General features: G+C 46.2%; 7 protein-coding genes across 7 annotated transcripts; 2 read left to right on the top strand and 5 right to left on the bottom strand.

Moving 5' to 3' along the window:
- Positions 1–459: 459 nt before the first annotated feature.
- W97_07728 (uncharacterized protein) lies at positions 460–2,053 on the bottom strand (the record flags this gene model as incomplete). Its single annotated transcript, XM_007785531.1, has 5 exons — positions 460–906; positions 990–1,305; positions 1,354–1,558; positions 1,698–1,759; positions 1,806–2,053. The coding sequence occupies 5 exons, from the start codon at positions 2,051–2,053 to the stop codon at positions 460–462; spliced, it is 1,278 nt and encodes a 425-aa protein (XP_007783721.1).
- A 1,991-nt stretch (positions 2,054–4,044) lies between these two features.
- Positions 4,045–6,547, bottom strand: W97_07729 (uncharacterized protein; the record flags this gene model as incomplete). Its single annotated transcript, XM_007785532.1, has 4 exons — positions 4,045–4,282; positions 4,361–4,499; positions 5,486–6,227; positions 6,302–6,547. The coding sequence occupies 4 exons, from the start codon at positions 6,545–6,547 to the stop codon at positions 4,045–4,047; spliced, it is 1,365 nt and encodes a 454-aa protein (XP_007783722.1).
- Positions 6,548–7,844: 1,297 nt separating this feature from the next.
- Positions 7,845–9,697, bottom strand: W97_07730 (uncharacterized protein; the record flags this gene model as incomplete). The annotated part of the gene is made up of 3 exons (XM_007785533.1): positions 7,845–8,679; positions 8,728–9,124; positions 9,178–9,697. The coding sequence occupies 3 exons, from the start codon at positions 9,695–9,697 to the stop codon at positions 7,845–7,847; spliced, it is 1,752 nt and encodes a 583-aa protein (XP_007783723.1).
- A 3,590-nt stretch (positions 9,698–13,287) lies between these two features.
- W97_07731 (uncharacterized protein) lies at positions 13,288–14,995 on the top strand (the record flags this gene model as incomplete). Its single annotated transcript, XM_007785534.1, has 5 exons — positions 13,288–13,487; positions 13,542–13,769; positions 13,820–13,893; positions 13,958–14,382; positions 14,447–14,995. 5 exons carry the CDS (start codon positions 13,288–13,290, stop codon positions 14,993–14,995), a joined length of 1,476 nt encoding a protein of 491 aa, XP_007783724.1.
- Positions 14,996–21,451: 6,456 nt separating this feature from the next.
- Positions 21,452–21,823, bottom strand: W97_07732 (uncharacterized protein; the record flags this gene model as incomplete). The annotated part of the gene is made up of 1 exon (XM_007785535.1): positions 21,452–21,823. The coding sequence occupies one exon, from the start codon at positions 21,821–21,823 to the stop codon at positions 21,452–21,454; it is 372 nt and encodes a 123-aa protein (XP_007783725.1).
- A 267-nt stretch (positions 21,824–22,090) lies between these two features.
- Positions 22,091–22,960, bottom strand: W97_07733 (uncharacterized protein; the record flags this gene model as incomplete). Its single annotated transcript, XM_007785536.1, has 1 exon — positions 22,091–22,960. One exon carries the CDS (start codon positions 22,958–22,960, stop codon positions 22,091–22,093), a length of 870 nt encoding a protein of 289 aa, XP_007783726.1.
- A 664-nt stretch (positions 22,961–23,624) lies between these two features.
- On the top strand, positions 23,625–24,867 carry W97_07734 (uncharacterized protein; the record flags this gene model as incomplete). Its single annotated transcript, XM_007785537.1, has 4 exons — positions 23,625–23,654; positions 23,720–23,860; positions 23,910–24,130; positions 24,198–24,867. The coding sequence occupies 4 exons, from the start codon at positions 23,625–23,627 to the stop codon at positions 24,865–24,867; spliced, it is 1,062 nt and encodes a 353-aa protein (XP_007783727.1).
- Between the last annotated feature and the right edge of the window lie 152 nt (positions 24,868–25,019).

Raw genomic sequence — 25,019 nt, forward strand, 5'->3', positions numbered from 1 at the left:
GGACATCGAGCTATACCCATTTCATATCAGCGTCTTGTCTGCCCGTTAAAGCATTCCTCACAACAGACGGCGTCACGGCGTCGAATTGGAGGCCTCTAGGCACTGAATGCGTAACGACACTGTTCAATTAGATTATATTAGGTCTGTTTATCCCGGCCGCAAAGGGCCCGCTGCTTCACGTGTTCAGGCATGCACGCTCGTCCGAAGTAGAGCGTTGGATACTTGACGGCTGTATCAGCTTGCTCGCAGCGCCCGCGGGGTTAAAGAATTGCTCGCCTTCTTGTCAGAAGTAATTATCACAGATTTCGCACTCGCCCCTCCATTCTCCTTAATACGATGAGTGATTCTTGCTAAGACTTCGTACTATAAGTATACACTCATCATCTTCTCCTATACCCAAGAAAGACATGCTCCCTACCTAGATATGCAGTCCGTATACTCAAGAATTATTCCAGTGATCTAATACCTCGAACAGCCATCCGGGCAATTCTCATAACCAGGATATTTCTCAAACTGCGACTCATCAATATCTTGCAATCTCGGACATCCCAGCCGATCCAACAGCGGAGCCAGCAAAGCGTTCGCCCTCGCTCTCGCAGCGGCAGCTTGCGCAGCGTTCACCGGGCCCTTCAGGATATCCGGCGTGGCCTGGGCTCCGGCCTGGAAGGCGAAGCAGGCAAGGTTGTTGCCTTGGAGTAGGTTCTGAGCGTTGTAGACTCCACCAGTCAGGTTCGCGATATCCACTGGCGTGTAGGTGTTTGTCTCGCCGGTGTTACCACCCGGGATGAGGAATTTCGGGTGTCGGAGGGCAGCGGCGTTCAGGTCGCTTTGGTAGAAGGGAATGGTGTACTCGTCGCCGGGGGCGCGCTTGTACCAGTTCTCCGGGATGCGTTCGTGGCCGGCCGTCTGTGGCTAAATCAGCATGGTGAAAATTGAGGCGGAAGAATAACAGACACCATGGGCGCAACAAGGATGATTAAGAGACTTACATATGTGAAGTTGCCCTCCGTGCCACTGATAGCAAAGAAAGATTTAAGTACTTCCTTAGTGAGTTGACCCTCTGGCCTCTCGGCGCTCTTGTTCCCCATAAAACGGAAGATGAAGGTGTAGGCGGCGGGCTGCACGCCTACACCCGAAAAGGGACCGTAGAAGAAATAGGGGTTGTTGTCAATGCTCTGCTCGAAGCGGCTCGAACGGAACTCGGTCAACAAGGGGAGATCGTAGTTCGATTGGTCATTTGGCACACCGGCTTGCAGGTTGTACATTTCTTCAAACTGCGGCAGTTGCACGAGGAAGTTATTGCCGCTGTTATGCGTCAGCCCGGCGTAGTAAGAGAGATCGTAGAGAACATACTATTGGTAGAGGTCACCGCGTGTGGGCGACCCGTCGGTCTCGTATTTGTTGTGGGAGCCCGATATGCCCTGTGGTTGGCCGAGTACGCCGCCAGGGATAGCTGATGAGCCTGGTGGCCCTCCGATAGACCAAGAGACTAGATCTCCAGCCATAACGGCACCGAAGGTGGCTAGAAATGTTGCGAGATCCAGACCCATCCCATACACTGGTTCTCGGTCAGCTCATCCGTACACATACGAGCAGTGATAAGAACCACAGCGGATTTGTTCGAAGAGAAACCGTGGGGTGATTTCAAGTATATGAATCTTGGACAGGTAAACTGCGTAATGATTCAAGGCACATACCTCGGTTCGTGGCCTGAATAAATTGCTGGATGGTCCCAACGCCATTGTGCGGGAGATAATTACTGTCACACGTTAACAAGCGTCCGGTCTGAGTGCGTCGCTACTAACTGGTTTGCCAAAGCATTAAGTCCAGGACATGGTCCTCGCTGGTCCCCACTTCCTGGAGGGACGAAAGCATGTGTGCCTGAAACATCTATGCGCTGCGCAGCGGCGTTGAAGCCAGGGGAGGCGGCTTGACGTTTCCCTCCACTCGCAATCCGAGTAGCCAACTTAGCATACTCTTCAGCAAGGGCAGGGAAAGCTGCCGCATGTCCAGCAAAGACAGCAGCGCCTAAAGCCAGATAAGAATACTTCATCATGAACGGTAGGGAGCGAAGAGACGTCGGATGAAGTGGAGTCAGAGTTGCTGGCCCATGAAAATGGACTGATAGTGATACGAAAGAAACTGAACGGGGTTTTTTATATGCCACCTGTGCTGAAGAGTATCTCTTACCCTATTCAGCCATGAATGTCCAACTCTGCCAGGACTCACTATCGACGTAAACACTATCGATGTTTCTCTGGCCCTGGAGAAATGAGAGTAACCTCGGCGACAGGGGTTACAAGGGGGCAAGACCACTGAGAGGATGCGGAGATACGTCTAAGAAAGGCAAAGGCATAAAGCATTCAGTTAGGTCACCACAGCGGAGAGGTTCCCAGATCTGGTACGACCCTGACAGCGTGGGGAGAAGTTTCAAGGATGATGTCCTTGAGAGGCGCATGATCGTCCGCTGCGGACCGCAAGATGACGATCAGCCGCCTCTTTCAGCTGTGTGGACGCATAATGTTTTCGATGATCAACAGAAGATGCGGGGAAGTAAGATAGCCGGCCGAGGCTCATCAAGTTGATCTGCGAAGGCGCTGTACTCCTGCCCTAGCGTCATCGCAAGCGGCAGGTGCTGAAGCCCAAGACTTAGAACTTGAGGAGGTCCTGTTTCGCTGCGGACTATTTGCTTGAGTGCGGGAAATCGATGTCGGCTGACAAAACTTCTCAGGCTCTCATGCATGCTCGATGAATGTAGCCGCTAAATTTGTCATTGAAGCGCTAGATTTCGGGCCTTTCGTAAAAGGGTTTGGTGAAGACTAGGATGTGGTTTCGTTAGTCTGTGAGGTCATCTGCCTTAGGTAGTTAGTTTTTCCCCTTGCAAGCATCCCACGTTGCAGTATAAATAAACTTCACCTCCTTGTTTAGGGCCGCGTTAAACGGTGTGGGCGGTTAAGCGAGGTCACGCTTCGCCAATCAGACAATAGACGTAGGTAATCTGCGCAGCGCTTGTTGTAAGCAGTAAGGTCCAAGTATCGTTCGCAACGTCTTCCAGTGTTCCGCCCCGGTGCATGGAGGACAAGGTTCACTCTCTGGGGCCAAAGGTCAACCAAACTAAACGTTGCCGCTTATGCCGATGATATTCCAGGCTTAATATCATCAGTATCACTCTTAATAACGGCATATCAACTCGATATATTAGAAACAGAAGAAGCTATCACATTCTTTTAGTGAAGAAGCAGGAGACTTTCAGCTTTTTCTAAACAAGGATCTGTTGCGTGGCGGTAGAAGCCCGTTCGTTGTCGCACGGCACCAAAGCGGCAATGTTCTAATTCGGTTGGCCCTTGGGCGCTCTCCAGAGCGCGACCAGCCATACTTCTTGATCTCCCAGCGCGAGTTCTCGCAGTTCCCGGCTTGGCCAGAGAGACAATGGCGCCTTCCACCGTCTTTCTGGTCGTAACGGATCCATCCAACCGACCCTGTCCCCTCAAGGTGATGAGCCAATTTGGCTATGGGAACACGAGCTCATGGAGCTAGGCTTGCTATCGCCTGAGAGGCGGGTGTCGGAAAGAGATCGAAACGGGAAGCGGCAGCTGCAGGAGAAGGAAGAGAAACTCCGCGAATGGGTAGCGAGAGCAACAGAGGCATTTGGACGTCATCTAGCGAGGCGTAGGCTGAGGCGGCGTTATGGTGTTGTTAAGCAAAGTCGTCTAACGAAACGTCCTATGGTAATCAGACAGTACATCCGCCTATGGCCTTTACACAAGATGTCCCCTCGTTGGGTGAAAACATGAGAAAAGAAGCTTTGCTTGCATCAACCACAAACAAGCCTCAGCTCTCCGGCTGATCACTCGTGCGCTCAACATCCTCTCTCGAGTACTTCTAGATACGGTCATCAGATTCCCACGCTTCTTTTACGCCGACCTGATTAAAGAAATCCTTGATCATGTTTCCCTCGCAGTGGTCCAGATCTGTGCTCAGGGCACCGTACGAGCGTAGTACCAGCGTGCCCTTCTGCACCTTGATGTCCTTGAGTTCAAAGCCTTAATCGCTCCTGTACAGTTTCGTCTCGTACGCCGGGCCCTGTGACCTCTCTTGCACCGCCTCCCTTATACTCTCCAACAGGATCTCATGGAGCCCGCCTTTGTCCGCGCGCCACACTATCCTATCCGCCTCCGATCGCAACTCAAAGCTCTTCGCGACAGCCGCCGCGTATGCTTCGGGGCGCTTTGTGTCGCGCGCCGCTTTCCCGAGTGCCCAGCCAAGCCCCGCGGCAATAAGACTAGTGGCCTAAGGCGTAAGACACAGCATCACACGCGCCTTGGACAGCATACCCTGCGTGCCAAGCGACGTCGGGTACATATCTGCGACCACTCCGGCGGCCTTGAGCCGCGCCCGCGGGATCTTGTGGTAGCACTCTAGGAGGTAGGTGCCCCCGCCCGAGGTCCTAACACAGCCGAATCGCTGGACGCCCGGGTTACCGGCGAGAGCGAGCAGATCTAGGGGCTAGTTCAGGAGGCGGCGCTTGGGGAGGAAGCTCGACTGCCCTATCCCGGGTCGGTCGAGTGCGATGAGGCGGGCGCTATGGGTAAGAGCGGCGGGGTGGAGGAGGGCGGCTTCGTGGCGCTAGGAGGGGAAGCTGTGGAAGTAGAAGAGCGTGGGTGGGGGTGGGAAGGACTGGGACACGCCGTAGATAGCGTAGGAGAGGTTACGGCCGTCAGGCAGGACGAAGATGTGGGTTTATGGTTGTTCGAAAGTGGTATACATGATCTTGGGGCTGTTGGGCAAAAGTTCGCATCACTTCACATCTGCTAGCTGGCACTATTAGCCTAACTTGGAAAGGCTAGCGCTATCTACAGTAGAGTGTGTTAGCAGCTGGGTGCACCCAGTCTGGGTGCAGCCCGATTCGTCGTGGCTGAGTCTCACGAAGGATTGAAGGAAGTGGCTAAGTCTACTCTACTTAAGGCAGCAACCTTGGCCGAAACTTAGCTGAGATACCGCTGGGTAGTTATGCTCGGGGCTCAGAAGAGCCGGAAAGTGGCCTCCATGAGAGCCATATTAAGCTCCCCTTTGCGGTGCTTATTTAGGGCACGCTCACGGCGTGCTTAGAGCTGACCGCCCTCGGCACAAGTCAAAGTGGCGGTGCTCAGTTCAGCGGCCATTGTAACTGGAACTGGAATGACCAACAGAATTTTGACCGTCTAGAGTAGTATGCTGTATCGAGTAAGATTGCGTAACTAGGTGACCAGACACAGGGAGTATATCAATACATTAAGAATAACCAATGATATCTTTGTACGCTACTCCGCTAAACGGTTGTCTAATCTAGATCCAAGACGTACCAAAGTGAAAGAAAGCACTTATAGGTGAAACAGCACGTTGCCTTCGAATAGTCTCCGGGCAGTTCTCGAGACGCTACAGCTTTCCACCTCAACGCTAGTAGGCGTGAGCGCAACTCTGACGTCGACCTGAATAGAACCACTACTGTGCTCAATGCAGATTTCCTTCTTCCACAACCCCTTGTCGTATTTTGATGGTGTATAATGTCCTAAGTCGGGCGGAGAAGGCGTCGGCTCTGGTGTTGGCGGGAGCGTTAGGTGTGAGGCGGCTATTCGATATGGAACAGTCCCTTCCATAGATATGGCTGCTCCGAGACAGACCGCCCCGGTCAACTGAAGGCTAGGATGTGGTAGACCCATGCTGAATGCTATTATGTGGATGTCGGGAGCCCGGTCGCAGCACGTATTACTAGGGAATGCTGTGGGACGGGACACAAGGGCGATCTTGGGAGTTCCACGGACATCAGCCGCTGCGTCTGTGCTGCTAGCGAGCCCAAAGAGGACGGCGCCGGCCCGGCGGATATCTTCTATGATAGCGAGAAACTGTAGCGACCTCAGCTCCAAAGCCGTGGAGAGCAATGGCATTGTTGAAGCATCCACGAAGATGAAGGGGTTGGCAGCATCAACAAGGCTGGCTCGAACGCTGAATGGTCCTCCACCTCCTTGCGGGTAATTGACGATGATTATGTCCTCTCGGTTCCCGGTTGGGAACAACCTGCCAGTCATGCTGCCTGCTGGGTTCATGAAAGCTACCTCGATTTGACTGCCGCTTCCTTTCACACCAGCGATTTCATAATCTCCGTCCTCTTCAAATCCTCCTTCTTCATCGACCTCGACCGTTTCAACCAACGTCCGAGAAGTGTTGGTGTTGAAAATTCGAATGTCCATCTGAGCCGATCAAATCAGTTCCTATACATCATGCAAAACAGCTAGGCATTGGGAAAGGAGAGCGATCCACTAACCTGTCTCTGGCCGGGTTCCGGTCTGACCAAGCCTTCTTGAAGGGCGAATGGACCGACTCCAGAGGCGATGTTTCCACAGTTCCCGCTATAATCCACCCGGTCTCGGCCAACCGCTACCTGAGCAAACGTATATTCAACGTCGATCCCAGGTCTTTGTGAAGACGCGACTATGGCAACTTTTGAAGTAGTAGACGTTGCTCCTCCTACACCGTCGATCTGTCTCGGATCACTGTTCTTGGATCCCATTGCGGCAAGGATCAAAGAAGCCCACGAATCTTGTGCGGTAGGGAGATCCTCTCGGTGGATAAAGAGTCCCTTCGATGTTCCTGACCGCATGAGCACTGCTGGGAGTACGCAGCGTCTCCTTCGGCGCTCAACGACCGGTGGCTCGACATCAGATGTCATTGTAGGCAGTGGAAACGGAAGTGGGAGGTGATGTGTTTCAGTGATAGTGCTCAGATGACTCGAAAAGCGCTTGAAGCTGGACTTGATCATCGAGAGAGCTGTAAAGACGACTTGCAGAGTAAGAATGAAATTTGATATACACCTAGGTGAGGAATTGCAATTATATATATATACCCGGACTGACTCTATTTGACAGCCGCTCCATGAGGCCGAACGTGGAAGAGATAAATCCAATCAATTCTTCTTCGCATACGGGACATCTCTCCCGAAATGATGAGGTCGAGAACGGGCCGCAATGAACCATCAGTTCGTGGATGTACACTCACCGTACCCGCGGAATGAAGCAGAGACAGTGGCACCATTGAGATGTGCTGCTCGGGATACTCATGCAGGCTTCGGATTACTGAAAGATCAACGGAGACTAACGATCTGGACGCGGTTTCAGGTATGAGTTAGCTGACGGGTACTTGTTGGAGCTTTCCACCCGTCGGGTAACGAACTGGGGTTTTGCCGTTCCCGTTGGAGCTTGTACCCGTAATCCACATCATGCCACACTCCAACATGCGGACGCAACGACGCCATCCAAGTGACAACATTTTGTCAGGGTAAAATATCCATGGTGTTCAAAAGTTGTTGCAGTAGTTAGTCGTCCTTGACATCTCGTGCTCCTCTAGCCCCTAAGGCGTCTTCAATTCTTCCGTAAGCATTGCAGTTGTAGTCGCTTCCTTACTAATACGTTTTGGCTACCGCTGCAATTGCATCTGACACTCGAATTCCTCCCAAAGTAAAATGCCTCTATAGATATCCTACGAGGATGGCCTTGTGCTGACGCCACTTGGCAAAGCGTTATACCTGCGATCTCTTCACTACTGAGTTAGCCTCCTCGGGTTTAATCTCTTACTTGATCCTCCACAAACTAGAGTAGTTTGCCCTCGGGACAAAAGGAAATCGTTCCTTCAAGGAAATTGTATTCAATGTTTTCTGCGATCGATGGTAACGGAGTGGAATGGGAAGGGTAGATGATCGAAGGGCGTAATAAAGGGAGATTATAAGTTCTCGAACACGGAGAGATGAAGAGTACTCTATAGATGCGCTATGTTACAGAGCATGCTTGTCTTTGAAGATACCCGAGTTACTTTCAAGGCCATCCGGGAATAGAATAACCATCTAGCGCTGACCCACTGAAACCAAAAAGGAGATCATCGATAGATACAGCTGACGGATTTACTGGTTCTTGCCAGTTACTATTTATGTCGGGGTTAAAGTCTGAGAGATGCTGATAGTACGTCGCTTGTGTAGATGGATCAACAAAATGAGGACGCGGCATTGAGTAACCCATGCCAGACGAGGGAAAGGCTGCACTCGTGTAACCTCTCTCGGGAAAAGCGTTGTCTTCCTGTTGCTCTCGTGCGAAACTCTGAATGACAGCATCAATGTCCAGATTTGGCGAAATATGATCCATTGCACCCTCTTGGCGTGGTGTTACAGCTTCCGTATCGACGTTGATTTCGCTGCGGCTGGCACTCGAAGGATCATCATCCATCTCATTCTCTTCCCTTGATTCATCACTAATCTGCATTCTGTTGCTCCCCTCTGGAAGGACCACGCCCAGTCTCTTCATGAGGGTTTCAACTATGACTTTAGCCCTTCTCACAGCCCAGTTGGTCTCCTGGTTTTCCCGAAAGACAGCTAGGCATGTTTCCAGGCTTCTACGCGCTTCAGATCCCGGGCCCCGTTTGGCAGCAATCCGCGCGTGAATTGTAGCACTGACGTATGTCGCATAGGAAATGAGGTAAGGAGCTCGACGAATTGAAAATGCTTTGTCGTAGGCTCTGAGCAGGCGGACGATTTGGGAGGCTGCCGTTGCACAGGTTAAGAAGGAGTTAACCGAAATGGAGCGGGAGGTGGTGTAGAGATGGCCGTCGGCTACAAATGGACGATGGAGCAATATCAGAAGAACATGATACATCGCACTACCTCGTGATCAGCGAGTGAACCCGATCTTCTGTGCCACGACTTACATTAGCGATAGCACATGCGGCGGGGGTGCTAATGACGGAGCCTTAGTGGGATCAAAAAGGAGATGCGAAGGAAGTGCGTTGTGCCAAACTTCGAGCTTGGAATGCAGATTCTCGAGGATTTTTGAGAGCTCGGTGGGCTCTCGATCAAAACTCCGTTCAGCGTAGATGTGGTTTAGAATGTCGTTCATGATGACTGATAGCTGGCAGAGCGCTGTAAATGTCGAAACACTGTACGCCGGCGAACCAGAGTATCTACTATCGGACTGCGCGGAATAGGCGAATGGAGCCCATTGTTCGAGCTCCTCGTAGGTGTCGAGGAATAAGATCGGCACTCGGGTGTCTGTTTCTTGTAGGCTTACAGGTCGACCTTGGTACAAGCTTTGGATCTTGTCCACCACTAGAAAGGTAAGCTGCACGTCGAGCTAGGACTGGGATTGTGGGTAGGTATACCGAAAGCACCCCAGAACACTCTTCGCCTGATCTCCAGGTCCTCGTCAGAGAACTTCTGCAGGCTGGGCAAGGCATCAACTTGGAGTCCAAGATCGATGATCATCCGAAAGGCGAGTCCAGCGTAAAGCCATGCGGCGCTTCTCTCGTCGCCCAGCGCAAAGAGTGAATTGGTCATGACCAAGAGCGCCTGTATTGTAGTGATTTCGCTACCATCTAATGCGTTACCAAGTAGTTCTTTAACCCTCTGTCTGAACTTCCAGCCGGCAGTTCTAACATCATTTGGGTCTTTACGAACTTCCAAGCGGGGACTAAACTTAGAAGCCCCAAAGTAGATGGCATTAAGGAGAATTTTGGAGAAATACGGTCCACTACACGCCATGTCGCGCATGAACGCCGGTCTGTAGGTGATTAAGAACGAATGATGCTGCCGGTTCCAGTGAAGTTCAAGGAGATGCTGACCCAGTTCTGGGTCAACACCGTCGAAATCCAACTTCCCAGACCTGAAGTTCACCGCCTCCATCTGATCTATCCGCGAAGGCCAGTCAGCTCGTTCTCGATGAAAGCCGAAAGAACATCCTTACGCTGCTTGGCGGCTTCTGCTATCAAGCCCTTTTGTACCCATTCCGAAGGAACTTTTGGGCCTGGGTTAGTGCCCTGTCGGTCTACCAAGTTATCTTCAAACAAGGCACTTGTGCGGCCGTGATAGCTGGAAACTCCATTGGCAGAGAACACGATGCGCGAAACAGCCCGCTGATGGTCTATTGTACTGTCGACGGGATTGGAAGAGGGCTCTAAAGCATGAAGTCAATCAATGCTTAGGAGAGCAACAAGTGTCAACTCTACCGGCGGGATGCAGGCTCTGGTGATTCAGAGCCTGAGATACATTGGATCTCGATTCAGCGATACTTTCGCTTCTCTGAGGCTGCTCTACGTGATCTTCTGTCTGGCGCGCTTGACGTTTCCTCTCTCGACGTGGACGTTGATTTTGTCTACTAAATAGGAAGAAAAGCAAAGAATAAGCACCCTATCATGGATAAAGTGATTTGTTGTATTACCTTATTGTCTCGTCAATCGGCTCATAGACGCAGGCTTTGTTGTACGTTCTGCAACTGACGCAAGCTGGATGCTCATTGTTGCATCTGATCTGAAATCATGCAGAAGATTAGGTTCCATCTCCAGCTGCATACGCCGTACCCGCACGTTTGTCAACTAACAATACCTTTCTTTGCCTGCAAAATGTACAAGCCTCGGAAACCCGTTTTCGGGGACGGCCCCGAGCGGTAGTTGCCCCGCGGTCTGTCTCCATTGATTGACGGCTACCAGCCATGGGTGATGGAGGAACGGATAGGAAGGAGACGGAAGTTTCCTGCCCGCGGACGATGCGCAATAAGAACAGGCGGGTGAAGACTGCGGGGTAGGCTTGGCCGAAGTGACGGCTAGCAGGTTTCAATGGCCTAAGGGCAGAAAGATTCATTAAGCCGTGGCCACGCAGACCGAGCAAATCCCGACGCCAGGGTGGACACGGCTTAAACCTTTCTGCCCTTGGCCATTTGGGCGGGCCGTCCTGAACGCGCCCGACAACACGCTTTTCTTCAACTGGCTTCTGATCCTCACGGCTCTGCTGCGCCTCTTTCTGCTGATCTTTCGGCTTTCCATTGGGCTGTCGTTCTATCAGCTTGGCTTTCTCAGCTGCGGCCCTTCTGTGCCATGGGCTTCACGATTGTGATGTTTTGGCAAGTACGGCGCGGTGTTGAACACATCTGCCGACCGCACAAGATGCGCGGGCTTCCTGGATTCCTGCCGCAACGGGCTCCAAGGACAGTGATTCAGGCCGCAGACGACTCAACTTGTGCAGGGAAAATCACCAAGAGCAGTAGCTCGAGTTATGTTGAAAAACCTTAAAGCTCTAGACCGGATCAGCTAAGTTTCGGCGCGCGGGTTCAACAGGTCGCCTAAAGCGGGTAACGAGTGTTGACTTACCCGACGGGACACGTACACTCCTTCAGTTTCTATGGTATGAAGAAGCTTGACACTTCGGCTTTGCAAGTTTATTGAACTTCAGAAATGCCACATTGAAGTTATATTAGTAAGGCTGGGCATATTTCTTTCTTGTTTTGCTGCGCTTTCTCTTCTCCACCAGCCTTGACCTCGCTCTTTGTGTGAAATTGTTCTTGGTTTAACTTGAGAATGGCGAGCATATCAGTCGTGCCGCTGAGTTCGCGAGAGAGGATTGTTAGCCCTAAGGTGAGACCGAAATTGATAACTGTACAGCATGTACTTACGTCGTCGTTAGAAGCCATACATTTCACCGGCGGTTTCATTGGTTGCCGGGGGTATCGCAGGTGGAACTGAAGCCACATTAACAGTATGACTGAGTAGACTTTCGACCCTCCTCTTCCTTACGCTGACTCAAATACAACGAGATAGTATCCGTTCGAATTCGCGAAAACGCGAGCACAGCTGCAAAACCAAAGATCGACCTCACGAAACCCATTCGCTGTCATTGCCGAAGTTGCAAAGAAAAATGGGGTTCGAGCTATCTATACAGGCTGTTCCACACTGATTCTGGTAAAGCCTATTCTGATCCTGTTACTCTCAGATGAGGCTGAACATATCAAAGGGGACAACCTTCAAGGCCAGCGTCCGCTTTCTCTGCTTCGACTCTATCAAGAACCTCCTGGCAGATGGATCAGGCAAGCTCTCCGCTTCAAGAGGTGTGCTAGCGGGGATGGCAGCTGGATGCGTAGAGAGCCTCGTTGCGGTCACTCCGACAGAGCGCATCAAGACAGCCTTGTGAGGATCTCTGCAGTTCGGATTTTGACTCTGCTAATTATCGTCGCAGGATAGACGACGCAAAAGGCGCAAAGAAATTTCGCGGCGGGCTGCATGCCGCTCGAGTTATACTGCATGAGCGAGGCATACCTGGACTATACCGCGGCCTGCTTTCCACCACGGCAAAGCAATCGGCAACGTCTGCTGTTCGCATGGGATCCTACAACATGCTCAAAGAGACCGCGAGGCGAAATAATCTCCCAAACAATAGCGTTGTTACATTCGGGGTAGGAGCGATCGCAGGCGTTATCACGGTATATGCGACTCAGCCATTTGATACTATAAAGACGAGAGTGCAAAGTGCGGCGGGCGCAAGCTCGAGGGAGGCGTTTAGGAGTATCCTTCGGTCGGCGGGAATTCGAGGATTCTGGAGTGGCAGCACGATGAGGCTTGGAAGACTCATACTCAGTGGTGGCATCGTATTCACGGTATACGAAAATGTCGCTAGCCTGTTAGCGCCTTTGACGTTTCGTCAAATGTAACATCTCATAGTTGGACTGCTAGATCATTACATCTTAGAAACTCAACCCAGTTGACTTCGGAACACCTCTATGACTGACTAACATAATTTTATGCGTCTGACCACTCCTGTGTAGGATTTCTGTCGCTTAACGAAGTTATGAACAGCGACAAGGGAAATGCGAAAAACAACTTGTGGTGTGATGAGGCATCTGTGGGCACAACGCGGCCCGCACTCAGCGATCCAATGGCAGCGAAAGTATCCAGAGGCGTGAGTTGCTGGTGTTTTCCCAGCGTTCGCTGTCCGCTTCCAAGAGCCAGGACTTTGGTTCGAAATTTCTGTGGGCGAGTCTGCGTCTACGGCGTTAGTCCAACTGCCGAAAGAGACAGTTCCGTGGAACGGTTCGACAGTCCGGGACGAGATATAGACTACCCGTCGGGTATGAACTGGGTGTCCCTCTCCAGGGTTTGTTAACCGTCTTCACCCGCGGAATCGCGAGGCTGCTTGGCGGAGGTCTGGACAAGGCCCGCCCTCGTTACTCCCGTGCTCCGCTTCTTCTTTTCCGCGACTCCGCGTGTAGATCTCACCGGTTTGGCTGTAATCCGGGGTAAAGATGCGGACCGTGGCCACTTCTGCCAAGGGCATGACAGTCTTTTCGAATGTTCGAAAGCAGGGTATAAGATCGAGTCTTCGACCGTTTCGAAAGAGTTTCATTAAGAATCGAGAGCAGAGTTGACCTCAATAACTTTTCTACGTCGCACTAGTGCATCATTCTTGCAATCCCAAGCCGTGGAGTCAGCATCGCACCGTCCTCCGCAATGACGGCCGACAATAAAGCTGACGTCGAGCTCCACGAGGTTACTGTGGAGTGTCCCTTGATCACGGCTTCGCAGATTCAATCTCGCTTCAACACCTTGCGGGACCTCACCCATGAGCAGATGGTGGCCCTAAACCGGAAGGTTGTTAAGAAGATCGACTGGAGGCTGATGCCGTGCGTCACCATTATGTTTCTAATGAAGTAAGTTTACAAAGAGGGTTGGAAACAACGAACACCAGTCACTGACACTCCCAGTTACCTTGATCGCATCAACGTCTCGAATGCTAGACTAGCCGGACTCCAAGAGGACCTACACATGAGTGATACCGTCTGGAGCGCCGGGATATCCACTTTCTATGTGGGTTACTTGATCGGACAGGTTCCCGGAAACCTTTGGCTGGCCAAGGCGAATCCAAGTATTGTGCTTCCAACTATGATGTTGGCCTGGAGCATCGCTACTATTTGCATGCCAGCAATGACTTCGTAAGTTATGATATTCCGAAGCGAACTTCCATTCACTGATCAACATATAGGGGTGCCGGCTTTTGCATTGTTCGTTTCGTTGTCGGTCTGACTGAAGCGCCGTTTTTTCCAGGCATCACGCTGAGTATGTCCATACCGGCCGTCCCCCTTAACTTAACGGATGTTTAGTTGCTTACGAATAACGCTAGTGACATCTTCCTGGTACAACAAGGAAGAGAACCCCATGCGTATGGCCATCTGGCATGCCGGAAACACCATCTCCAACATCATTTCCGGATTCCTTGCTGCGGGCATCTTGGAACATATGGGCAACGTTCTCGGCTTGCATTCTTGGCAATGGTTCTTCATTATCGAAGGTGCCGCCTCGATAGCTGTTGCCATCGCCGCGTTTTTCATCCTGCCTGATTGGCCTCACAATACGAAGTTCCTGACCGAAGAAGAAAGAGAGATGGCGCAGTACAGGGTTCTAGTGTCGAATGGTGGTAAAGAGGAAGGCGTTGGGGGAACGTGGGACGGATTGAAGCAAGCCATTAGTGATCCGTTCACCTGGCTCTTCTGTGGCATGCATTTCGCGCTCATCACGGCTCAGAGCTTTAAGGATTTCTTCCCATCAGTCAGTTTCCTTGCCCAACATCGCTTTATTGGATGGCGGGACTGACGCTGTTGCTTTACTGCAGATCCTCAACACTTTCGGCTTCGAAAAGATGACAACGTATCTCGTCCAGGCTCCGCCTTATGCGATCGCATACGCAGTCGCCTGCGCTATGGCCTACTCATCCGGAAAATTTCAAGAGTCTTGCTATCATATCGTCGTGCCTATTGTTGCGAGCGCAGCCGGGACAGCCATGTTGGTTTCAACCATGAATGTTGGAGTGCGGTACTTCGGTGTCATCCTGCTCATCAGCGGAACGTACTCGGGGTTGAATCTGCAACTTTCATGGGAGACCACTCTCGTTCCCGCCCCACGGAGCAAGAAAGCCGCTTTGATCGCCATCGCAAATTGCATCAGCCAAACAAGTCACTGGTTCAGTCCCTATTTCTTTCCCAGGTCCCAAGAACCGTTCTATCGACTAGGAGGCGGGCTCATTCTATTTGGCTGCGCTTTCTCTGCTGCGCTCTGCTGGCTTATCAAATGGCGTGCTAAAACACTCAACAAACGTCTCGATGAAGCGGAAGGATGGTCTAAGCATTCGGGGAATGAGAGAGGCTGGAGACATGTTTACTGAAAGAGGAGCAAGTGCGCTGATCCTCTTTTACGCAAGATTGTTCCACCGAATATAAGCTAGGTTTTTGTCTGCTGCGGACAAGCTTGGGTCGCTCAACTATAGATCGGATAAGACATTTATGATGTTTGTTTACTTCTCAGCGATTTGACTGTGTTGCCTGGATCCTGGACGTTTAGAAAGTAGCATCGATTGGAAACAAATTTACCCAAAGAGCTCCCGATTCCGGACGTATCGCCCGTCGTTCAAGACGCCCCTTATAATAAGCGTGAGCACGTTAACTACACCTAAGTCTTAGAAGAGTCAGGAAGCGCTCCGGGAGGGCTGTAACAAGCCCCCTATTACGTTGCTTAGAACATGCTTAGGGCGAGCTTAGGGCTACTTATCCTTAGTATAGTTTAAAGCAGCGATGCTCAGTTCAGCGGCCGTAACTAGAACTGGAACGACGATAGAAGTTTGATCGTTCCCTCTAGAGAGGTTTACTATAATAATTCCCTAGAACAACATCCTATACATAATATTAGTAAACACGTAACTTGAGGCTTCTCGCTTAGCCTTATGCGAACTATAGCTATCTATAGAGAGCCTTATAAATAGTATAACATTTGTCTTTAGGATTCTCTCTATAGTTATAATTTAACTTTAGAAGAAGAATCACCCTTATAGATTAGCGGTCTTATAGTACTTATTATTAGATAATATATAAGCAGCTTTCTTTAATATATAAATACTAGTTTTGCTTATAGATTAAGCTTATTTGAATCTAGATAGAGCTTTTAAATATTTACTTAATATATTAGAATAAATAGAGCCTATCGAATAACTATAGTATTAATTTATCAAGAAAGACAAACACTAAGTTTACATTAACACTCTGCTAAAGAAGTATATTATAATTATCTACTATAGCTCTACGCTTCTTAATACTCTAATAATATTTCTACTCTAGAGTTTAACGATAGCTCTACTTTGGGTTTATACTAATTAAGATAAGAGATTACTATCTATACTAACACTCACTATATAATAACTAGGTAATTAATAAGAGAATTCTACTATAAGTAGTGCAAGATTATTAGAGATATAGAACTTATCTACTATACTACTATACTAGCTTAAAAGTTTAGTATCTAAGCTTAAGGCTTAGATTAGATAAGTTACTATATAGCGTAATACCGTGTATCTAATAGAGATAGTATATAGTTAAATTTTGACTTAACTCTATAGAATTCTATCAGCTATAGTAAAGGTAGCTTAATAGCTATTTTAAATATTATTAGAAGTATTCTAAGAATAATAACAGTATATATATAATAAGAATTATTATTATTAGTTCTTTAGATAGTTCTTCTAAGCTATATCTGTTAATATACTTAATAAAATTTGACTTTTCTAAACCATGCACTTATATACTTTCTAGCGAATACTATAACTTTCTCTAAAATCTATATAAGAAAAACGCTTATAACGTTATAATAAACGCTATAGATCTAAATAATAAAAGCTACTCCCTAATTTTCTAAGTCTACTCTTATAATTTTAATATATCTACTTTATAGAGCTCTATAACCGCTACTATAAAAGTCTTAGAGATTTAAAATTATAGTTTAGCTTAATTATAACTATAGAGTTAGTAGTTGTAACTATTATACTACGGCTATAGCTAGTGCTATAAGCGGCTTAGCTATAAAAATACTAACTACTAAGCTATATAAATAACCCTAACTACTAACTACTAACTACTAACTATACTAACTATGTACATGTATCTTAGATTGCTAGTTTAATTTCTAGTAGAACTACACCTTTTCTATCTAGCTATAAGGTAGATATAGACTCTTAAGGGCGTTCTATAGCTAATAAAAACTTAGTAGAATATAAAAACACTTATATAGCTAAGAAAATCTTAAAAAGTCTAAAATTATAATAAAAAACCTAGAATTTCTATCGTTTAATCTATAGTAAAACTATACTTTTTTATATAGATATAAGCTATAAATATAGACTACTAAGAGTTAAAGAATACTATAGAGCCTAGAAATACTAAGTAGCTTCTATCGTATGCTTATTAAATATAGAGACTTTATAAAACATAAATTTATTTTAAGTAACTTTTCCTAGACTATATATAGTTTGAATTAACATTGTATAAGCCATACTAATATAAGGATCAATTATATAAATAGTAGCGAGCTTACTTATACTAAAAGCTAACTTAGTAAAACTTAAACTCTGTAGCTTTTCTAAAAGTTTAGAAGGTAATGAAAGAAAATAATATATATATTTCGATAAATTTAGAGAAGAAAATAAGGAAAACATAAGAGGAAGAGAATTTAGAAGAGCGTGAAGAAGAGAAGACTCCCTTTATTTTAAAGAAGAAAATAGAAGATTTAAGAGTAAGAATCCCTTTAGTAACTAGAATATCTATTTTTAACTTAAGTAAAAGAATACTAATTTTCTTAAAAGACCTCTCTAGAATAGAAGCTAATATAGATACTATACTATAAAGTAAACTAGAAGCTAGACTAAAGACTAGACTAGAGACTAGACTTTAGACTAAATTAAAAACTAAGATAAAGAGTAAATTAAAAATAAACTAGACTAGTATTATACTTCTAGGTAACTTCTAGAAAGAATTTCCTAGAAAGGCGTAGCTTCTAGGAAATAATATTTCCTAGAAGAGTATATAATATAATATAAGCGATTCTACTAAAAAAGGCTATATTAAAGGAATTATTAGAGAATATTAATAATTCCGCTAAGAAGATCTATATTTTAGAGGATTATAGTGTAAGAGTATAAGCTATAAGCTAAGATATATAGGCAGCGCTATTCTTATTTAGTAGAATAGTATACTTAACTTAAAAAAAGAATCTAGCATTCTTATAATATACTTAATTAATTACTATATAATACTAATCTAACTTTATTACATCTTACACTATCCTCTATCTCTTAATTGAAATTATACTATTTACTAGTAACTATTATTGTCTAGAGATAACAGCTGTTATAACTAGGAACTAAATTAAGATAATAATTAGGCTGTAATCTTGTAACTAGACTAGATTAGAAGCTAAGATATAAAATAAATAGTAAACTAAGTAGTAAACTAAGAGACTCTATTAGTAAAAGTTTTGTAGCTTAACTAGCTTTAAACTATATGCAGCTAAATCTAATGTATTAGATCTAGCTCTAAGGCATTAGATTTACTAGTATCTAGCTTAGAGCTAGATCTAATAAATTAGATTTAGCTATATCTAGCTTAGAGATAAATCTAATGCCTTAGAGCTAGATCTATTATCTCTATATTCTTAAGCTTCTTATACTTGTTAGAATACTTAGAATACTTAGAGCTGCTAAGCTATCTAGCAAGTAACTTAGTTCTAAAAGTTTTAGAGTTTAGTTTCTTGCTTAATTTTCACCCTCTAGCTAGTAGAGATAGAATGTTCACATTTTTAAAAATCAAGTAGTTTAAACTTATTTATTTTAGAAATTTTATAGATATATAGTGTAGCTAGCTCTATACGTAGTAGTAGTTAGTAGCTAGCTAGATAGGCTCAATAGATGTAGTTAGATAAAGCTAGATTTATAGCTTTATATACTATTTAGTAGCTTAGTATCTCTAAGATCTTGCAGAGTAATGCAATTTAGCTTAAACTAGTAGGTAAATTAAGTAAATCGCGCTATCTTATAAGCCGCTTACGAGCTGCTTATAGGATAGATATAGGCTTAGTAACTCTAAGATCTTAGAGGTAATAAAGGTTTTTACTAATATAAGTAAAATAGTTTTAAGCTAATTGATTTTCTAGATTAAAATTAGCTCTAATTCTTAATTATTATATAGTAACTAGAAAACAAGTATATTTCTACTCTAATAGTACTAGATAGTATTATAGAGAATATGTATTAGTTTAGAAATAGAGATAAATACATTACTAGCCTAGACTATACACTCTTTAGAGAGGTATAACACTATAAAGTAATTCTAGAAAAAGGCAGACGTAAGAAATCTCTATATTAGTAAATTATTATATAATTTACTAAATATGCTTATAGTGCTTAGTACTACCTTATATAGTAATAGTAGCTATAGCTATAGGAATCTAACTTTATCTTACTATAGTATCTTTCAAATATCTTTGGATACTATAGCTGAAAGTACTTTTAAAATATACTAGCTCTAGAATAGCTTAAATGAGCTTAAAAGTAATAATAAATATGTTTTAATAAGTTCTATTATTATCTATACTTTCTCAAAGCTTTATTATTTTCTAATACTCTTAGTTATATATTTTTTATATAGATATTAATATAATTACTAAAGAGAGAATTAGTGTCTTAGTTTAGCTATTGTTTAATAAAAGATCCTAGAGGTAGATAATTATATTATTATAAACAAGATTGCAGCGGGCCTAAATCAGAGTAATTAGTGCTAAGTATTATATAATAACTAATTATCTCTAGTCTACTAAGACTTTAATTAGTATAATTAGTATAATTAGAGCTAATTACACTAAGTAGACTAAGTAAGATATATAGATACTTACTCTAGGCTATAGTATATACATAGTACTATTCTTATTTATTAGAATAGTATACTTAACTTAAAATAAGAATCCTATATCCTTATAACTTATCCAATCATTATCTTGTGATATTAATCTAACTTTATTATATCTTAGCCCTGTCTTCTATCTTCTTAATTAGTACCTTAACTATTATAGTAACCCTTATTATCTTATAGTAACGCACGTTACACTTAAGTAGTACTTAAGAGAATATACATACTACTGATAAATAAACTAGGTATTATTATTACCGCTTATATAGCTAGTATATAATATAAGCGTAAATAAAACAATTAGATAAATACTATTTTATACTAACTATAAACACTATATCTAGATATACTATAAATCTAGAGAAATCTAGACTCTAGTAGAGATAGCTAGATTAATAATAGAAGAAATATAGTAAAGATCTAATAAGACTTTAGAAGTTCTAATTCTTATCTAGAAGTAGTTATAGCTATTTCTGTAGTAGTAGTTATAGTTCTTCTTATAGTAGTAGTTATACTTTATATAATTCTTAGAGAAAGTAAAGAAATTAGTATCTATCTACTAGATTATTTAATAGGATTAAAGCACAACACTCTAGAATAAGTTATTATATATTAAAAATAAATATTATATAGGTTACTAAATACATACATGTAACTCTTTGTTTTCTCTATAATATCAAGTAAAAACTAGATATAGTAATATTATAATATTTTAGAATTAGTTTAATTAGTATATTTTCTTCTAAATATTATTTATCTAGGCTAGAACTAGCTAAGTTAGTCTAGGTAATACTTAGAACACTAAATCTAGTACAGCTAGAAACATATAGAATCTTACTATAGTTAGAGTATTTTGAAAGAAAAATAGAGCTTAAGAGTAAGAACTTTCTAAACTACGCTAGTAGTGCTAGCGGGGACTATTAAGTAATTACTACTAAGATTTCTAGAGCTTTATATTCTTATAGTATATTAGTAGCCTAGGTTTAGTATATATTTTCTTAGCTAATTTAATCTAGATTAGATTTAAATCTAATATTTAGAATATATATTCTTGAAGAAAAGAGTTTTAATTATAGATCTCTATAGTTTAGCCTATAGGTAATAACATTATAATATAGCGTAAATAGAATATAGTAGCTAGATATATTTTATAAGTTATATAGAGTAAACTATAGTTAGTTATATTAGAATAGCTTAGAAAAAGCCTAGTGAGTATAGGACAAAGTATTCTACTCTACTTTACCTTAGATAGTAACCGTTTGTGCTATTCTAAGAGATAAAGATATATCTACTAGTATCTCTAGATTATCTAATTCCTTCTTTTTAATTATTCTAAGCTTATATACTCTATATAAAGAGTTTTCTTTCTATTAAGCTTACTAATCTTCTAAATCTTATACAGCGTCTTATATACTATTTAGTTAATTAAGATCTAGTATTAAGCCTTCCTACATCGTGACACCTAGCGGTTTGAACGCTTAGGCCTTCTGTAGGCCGCAAGGCTGCAAGGCTACAAAACACTCAGAACACAACACAACTGCACCGCACAACACAACTGCGGCTACACAACTGCGGCCAGACCGCCGGTCTTTCCTAGCTTCCCCGCGTGCTTCTCCGCCAGCGCGCCCTTGCTAATAATGCCATATTGGTCCTGTTATCGGATGGCGCATCCGGACTATGCTTAACGAGGAAGACGCGGTATGTGGTGCGGGATGTGGAGAGGTTGAGCTGTAGTCTGTCGCTGGGCTGCTTCAAGTGGAGATTCACGTTCTCGCTGGGCATAGTATGGAGTTGTATGGGCCTACGTCCTGCAAAGAAAGGCGTACACTAGAGGTTTTGTATTGCCTTCTACCCCCTCCCCAGCTCACAACAGGCGCCATCCCTATCGCTTCCATCTATCTCTGGCCTGTCAAGCAGCGCAACGTCGTGGTCAACTCATCGCAATATCGCTTCAGCGTATTCCTTTCCCGTGACACCGCGGCCAGCTCTTCCCTAGCTTCTGCATGCTCCACCCTCTCGTCCTGTAGCAACTCCTCCACCCTCGCTATATGCTCATCCCTATCCCGTACCGCCACCGCCATCTCTGCATGCTCGTCCCTTCCCCGGTCCCTTTCCCGAATCGCCACTGCCAGCCTTTCCCTCGTCTCTGCATGCTCGGCTTGTTCCTTCTGGAGCTGTGCCCTCTTGCGGTCGAGCTCGGTGTGTAGGGCGCCATGGGGAGCTGTGGGCCCGTGGCTGTGGGGAGGTGGGTCCAATCTTGGATACATGTCACGTGACTGAAATGGTAAAAATCTGTGCTTTATTGGATAACGAGAGCCAACACTGCTAATGGCTCATTAGTTTGGTACAGGCATCCTTTAACAGTTATCAAGGGGCAAGAACGAGCAAAATGTTAAACAATTGCGTCCCGCAAACCCTCGTCTATCACTCAAGCAAGACATAAAGACAGCTGCATTGAATAAAGAACGTGATACGCTGGACGGCGGTAGACGACCCAAGACAGTTTCCAGTTGTAACTCCTACAGCGCTGTCCCTCACACCTTATTGCCGGCCCTCTCTTTCCTTCTCCTTGCCGGCTCCATTCTCAAACTCATGATCCTATTCCCAAGCGCAAGCATCCCTCGCATCCCCGCATTCCCGCCCCTCGCGCCTGCCACCGCACGCTCAATTTCTCCGGCTACCGCTATAGTCCCCACAACATCGTCGTAGTACCGGTCTAGGTCGGGCACTATATCCTCGCTCTCCTCCATGGCCCACATGGTCACCTTATGGACGAGTCCCATCAGCTGCTGCATCTTTCTCAAGTCCAATAGATCTTGCTCGCTATGCCAGTGAAGGTGCTTCTTCCATGAATCCTGGATGCGCTCAGCCGTTTCAATCTCCCGTCTTATGTGCTCGTCTTCCTGCCCCCCGACCGCTGACAGGTCGAGCAACGCTACCTCCAGCTGCTTCGCCCGCGCGATGAGATCCGCCTTCATAGCCGCAACGAGTTTACCCGATTCCTCTTCCGCCCACCGGAGCAGCGGTGCCATCAGCCGCGCTTCCTCGGCCGCTAGCTTCGCGCGCGCTGTGCTGTTGCCGGCAGCTGGGAATTGTGCTGCCGTCATTTCGCTGCGTACCTCAGCCGCGTCTATGAAGCGGCGGTAACGGGCCTCGAAATCACGGGCGGACTTGGCGAGCGCGCTAGCTTGCGACGCTACGGTTTCGGTAAGCGAGAGCAGCTTAGGCTGGCTCAGGAGGGCCGTCGCTGCCTTGTTGCTGGAGGAGGAGAGCCTAATGCCGGAGTTTTGGAACCTGCGGCTGATCCAGCGGCTAGTCGGCTGGAGGTCGGACACGAGTGCAGCTGAGTAGCACTGCGCTACGCTGTTGCGTGCTGGGAAGGTAAAGGGGCGGAAAACCTCCATACCGTCCGCTAGATGTTGCCAGTCCGTCAGAACGCGTTGTTGCAGGCGAAACAAACAGACAAGCTGCAGGCACTACGCTAGCTGACTGCGTTAGGACGTGTTTGCGGTGAGCCCAGGTCTTTGTCAAGGCGGTGCGTGAAGCCGCAGTCGTTGGCCAAGTATCACGGCCACCGCTAAGGTACGTCAAGCTAAATGCTAGGTGCAACAAAGAAGTTGAGTTCTGTATGTAACGCTGCAGCGCTTCCACATCTCATATCGTGTCACGCAAAACTCCAAGTCAAGCCGAACGCTTATGAAAGCATCCATTCCACCACCTTTTAGTGGTAGTACTGCTAGACGACCAGTTGCAGTGCATAATTACTCCGTACCGCCCGTCGACAAGCCTTGACAACTTCAGCTTATGACGTTACCACTTGTCTCCGATACTAGTGATTGACGGAAGCTCGATACGGGTGAGACAGACATCTAAGACCAGCGCGCTTCGTTACTGCAGATGCAATACGTGAGCCGTTCACCGATACGTCCCTTCGAATCGGGCCGGCCATAAAGGATGCTGCCGAATCGTGCCGGTTATGGGGGTTGGTATTTAGAGAAGGCCATGCCCCCGTACTCTCTGGACGTTTCAGGAGCAGCGCACCTACACAGGAGAACCGCGGATAACGCAATGGTACCGACAACTCGGTTGTTGAAGAAGGTGATTTTCGATCTAATGCTTCGATCCTTCCTCTATTTTAGTAACTTTTGCTGACGTAGCTGAAGCAAGCATCTTCGAAGTATGTGAGGCAAAATATTACCATCAACGCTATTGGCGGCGGGAGTAGTAGCGACGCCGATGATGAGAGCGATTCCGAGAGCGTGGAGGAGCCTTCCAAGAAGCTGACCAGCAAGCTGGGAACAACGGTATGTCAATTCATCTTCATCCTCGACCTATCATCTAACGAGTACGCAGGAATTCCGCGGCTTATCCGTCCAGGACGTCCTGGGTACGCGCCACCACCTCCAGTGGACTGCGGACGATAAGAAGGAGTTCAACAAGTTCAGTGCTGCCTTCAAGATTGCGCGTAACGTCAAGCCGAGGGACATTAAACCTTTACTAGAGACTCTCGGCTTCATCGGTCATAGCGAGGAGCTGGACAAGGAGCTTGCGCAACGCACTGCAAACGCGCTCCAGTAAGCCTCGTGTCCTTCGGCTCACCCTCAGACGCTAGGCGGCACTAACATATATTTTGCGTGACAGGTACAACCTCCTTTACAAGCTCCGCTTCGTCGGTTACACCTCGACTAACGGAAAGCCCTCGGCGGACTGGCCGGTTTGGACTAAGCGTTGGTACTTGGACCAGAACTGGGACGGCAATACCGACCCGCCTAAGAGCGATGGTCCGTTCAGCGGCCATGATGCCAATGCCTCATCCAATAGCTCGAAGGGGCCGGCTCGTCCAGCAGACATGCAATGGCAGCGGCCTGAATCTAGGGCCCCGCTCGCGCCTATCAGCGCGAACGCGAGAGTCCAGCCTCAGGCCCCGTTGCCATACCCGCCAACCATGTCGGAGACGGTCACCACGAACACCATGCCTAGGGTCGACTCCGCAGTGGAGGCCAAGAGAGCTGACTTGGCTGCCACGCACGACAGGACTGGCACTGTAGCGCAGGCTCAGGCTGGGGCCCCTTCGCGTTCGTCGCAGCTCAAGATAGAGAGGTACCAGAACTGGGTGAAGGTTTCAAATGCGCCTCTGCCAAAGGAGGATATCGGTGCTGTAGCGCCGAGATTGTACCCTTCGCTTCCGCAGGTGAGGGAGGATACTGAGGCGGGTTACTGGAACGCGGAAGGAGAAGCGGGCAAGAGGGGTGCGGAGAAGCTATGGGAGGTTCGCACTGGAGACGGATCGGGAAGGCGAACAAGCTTATGAAAGCGGACCGAGTCGGCAGGAACAGCACCGTGTGGTTAAAGACTGGACTCTTTCGCCTTCGTCTTTCTTACTACAGTATCAGTCTCTTCTCTTTACGTGTATCAGTCTCTTTCTCATCACATGTATCAGTCGCTTAGTAGAATAGTATGATC

Source organism: Coniosporium apollinis, assembly GCF_000281105.1.
Source record: "Coniosporium apollinis CBS 100218 chromosome Unknown supercont1.43, whole genome shotgun sequence".
NCBI classification, from domain to species: domain Eukaryota; kingdom Fungi; phylum Ascomycota; class Dothideomycetes; genus Coniosporium; species Coniosporium apollinis.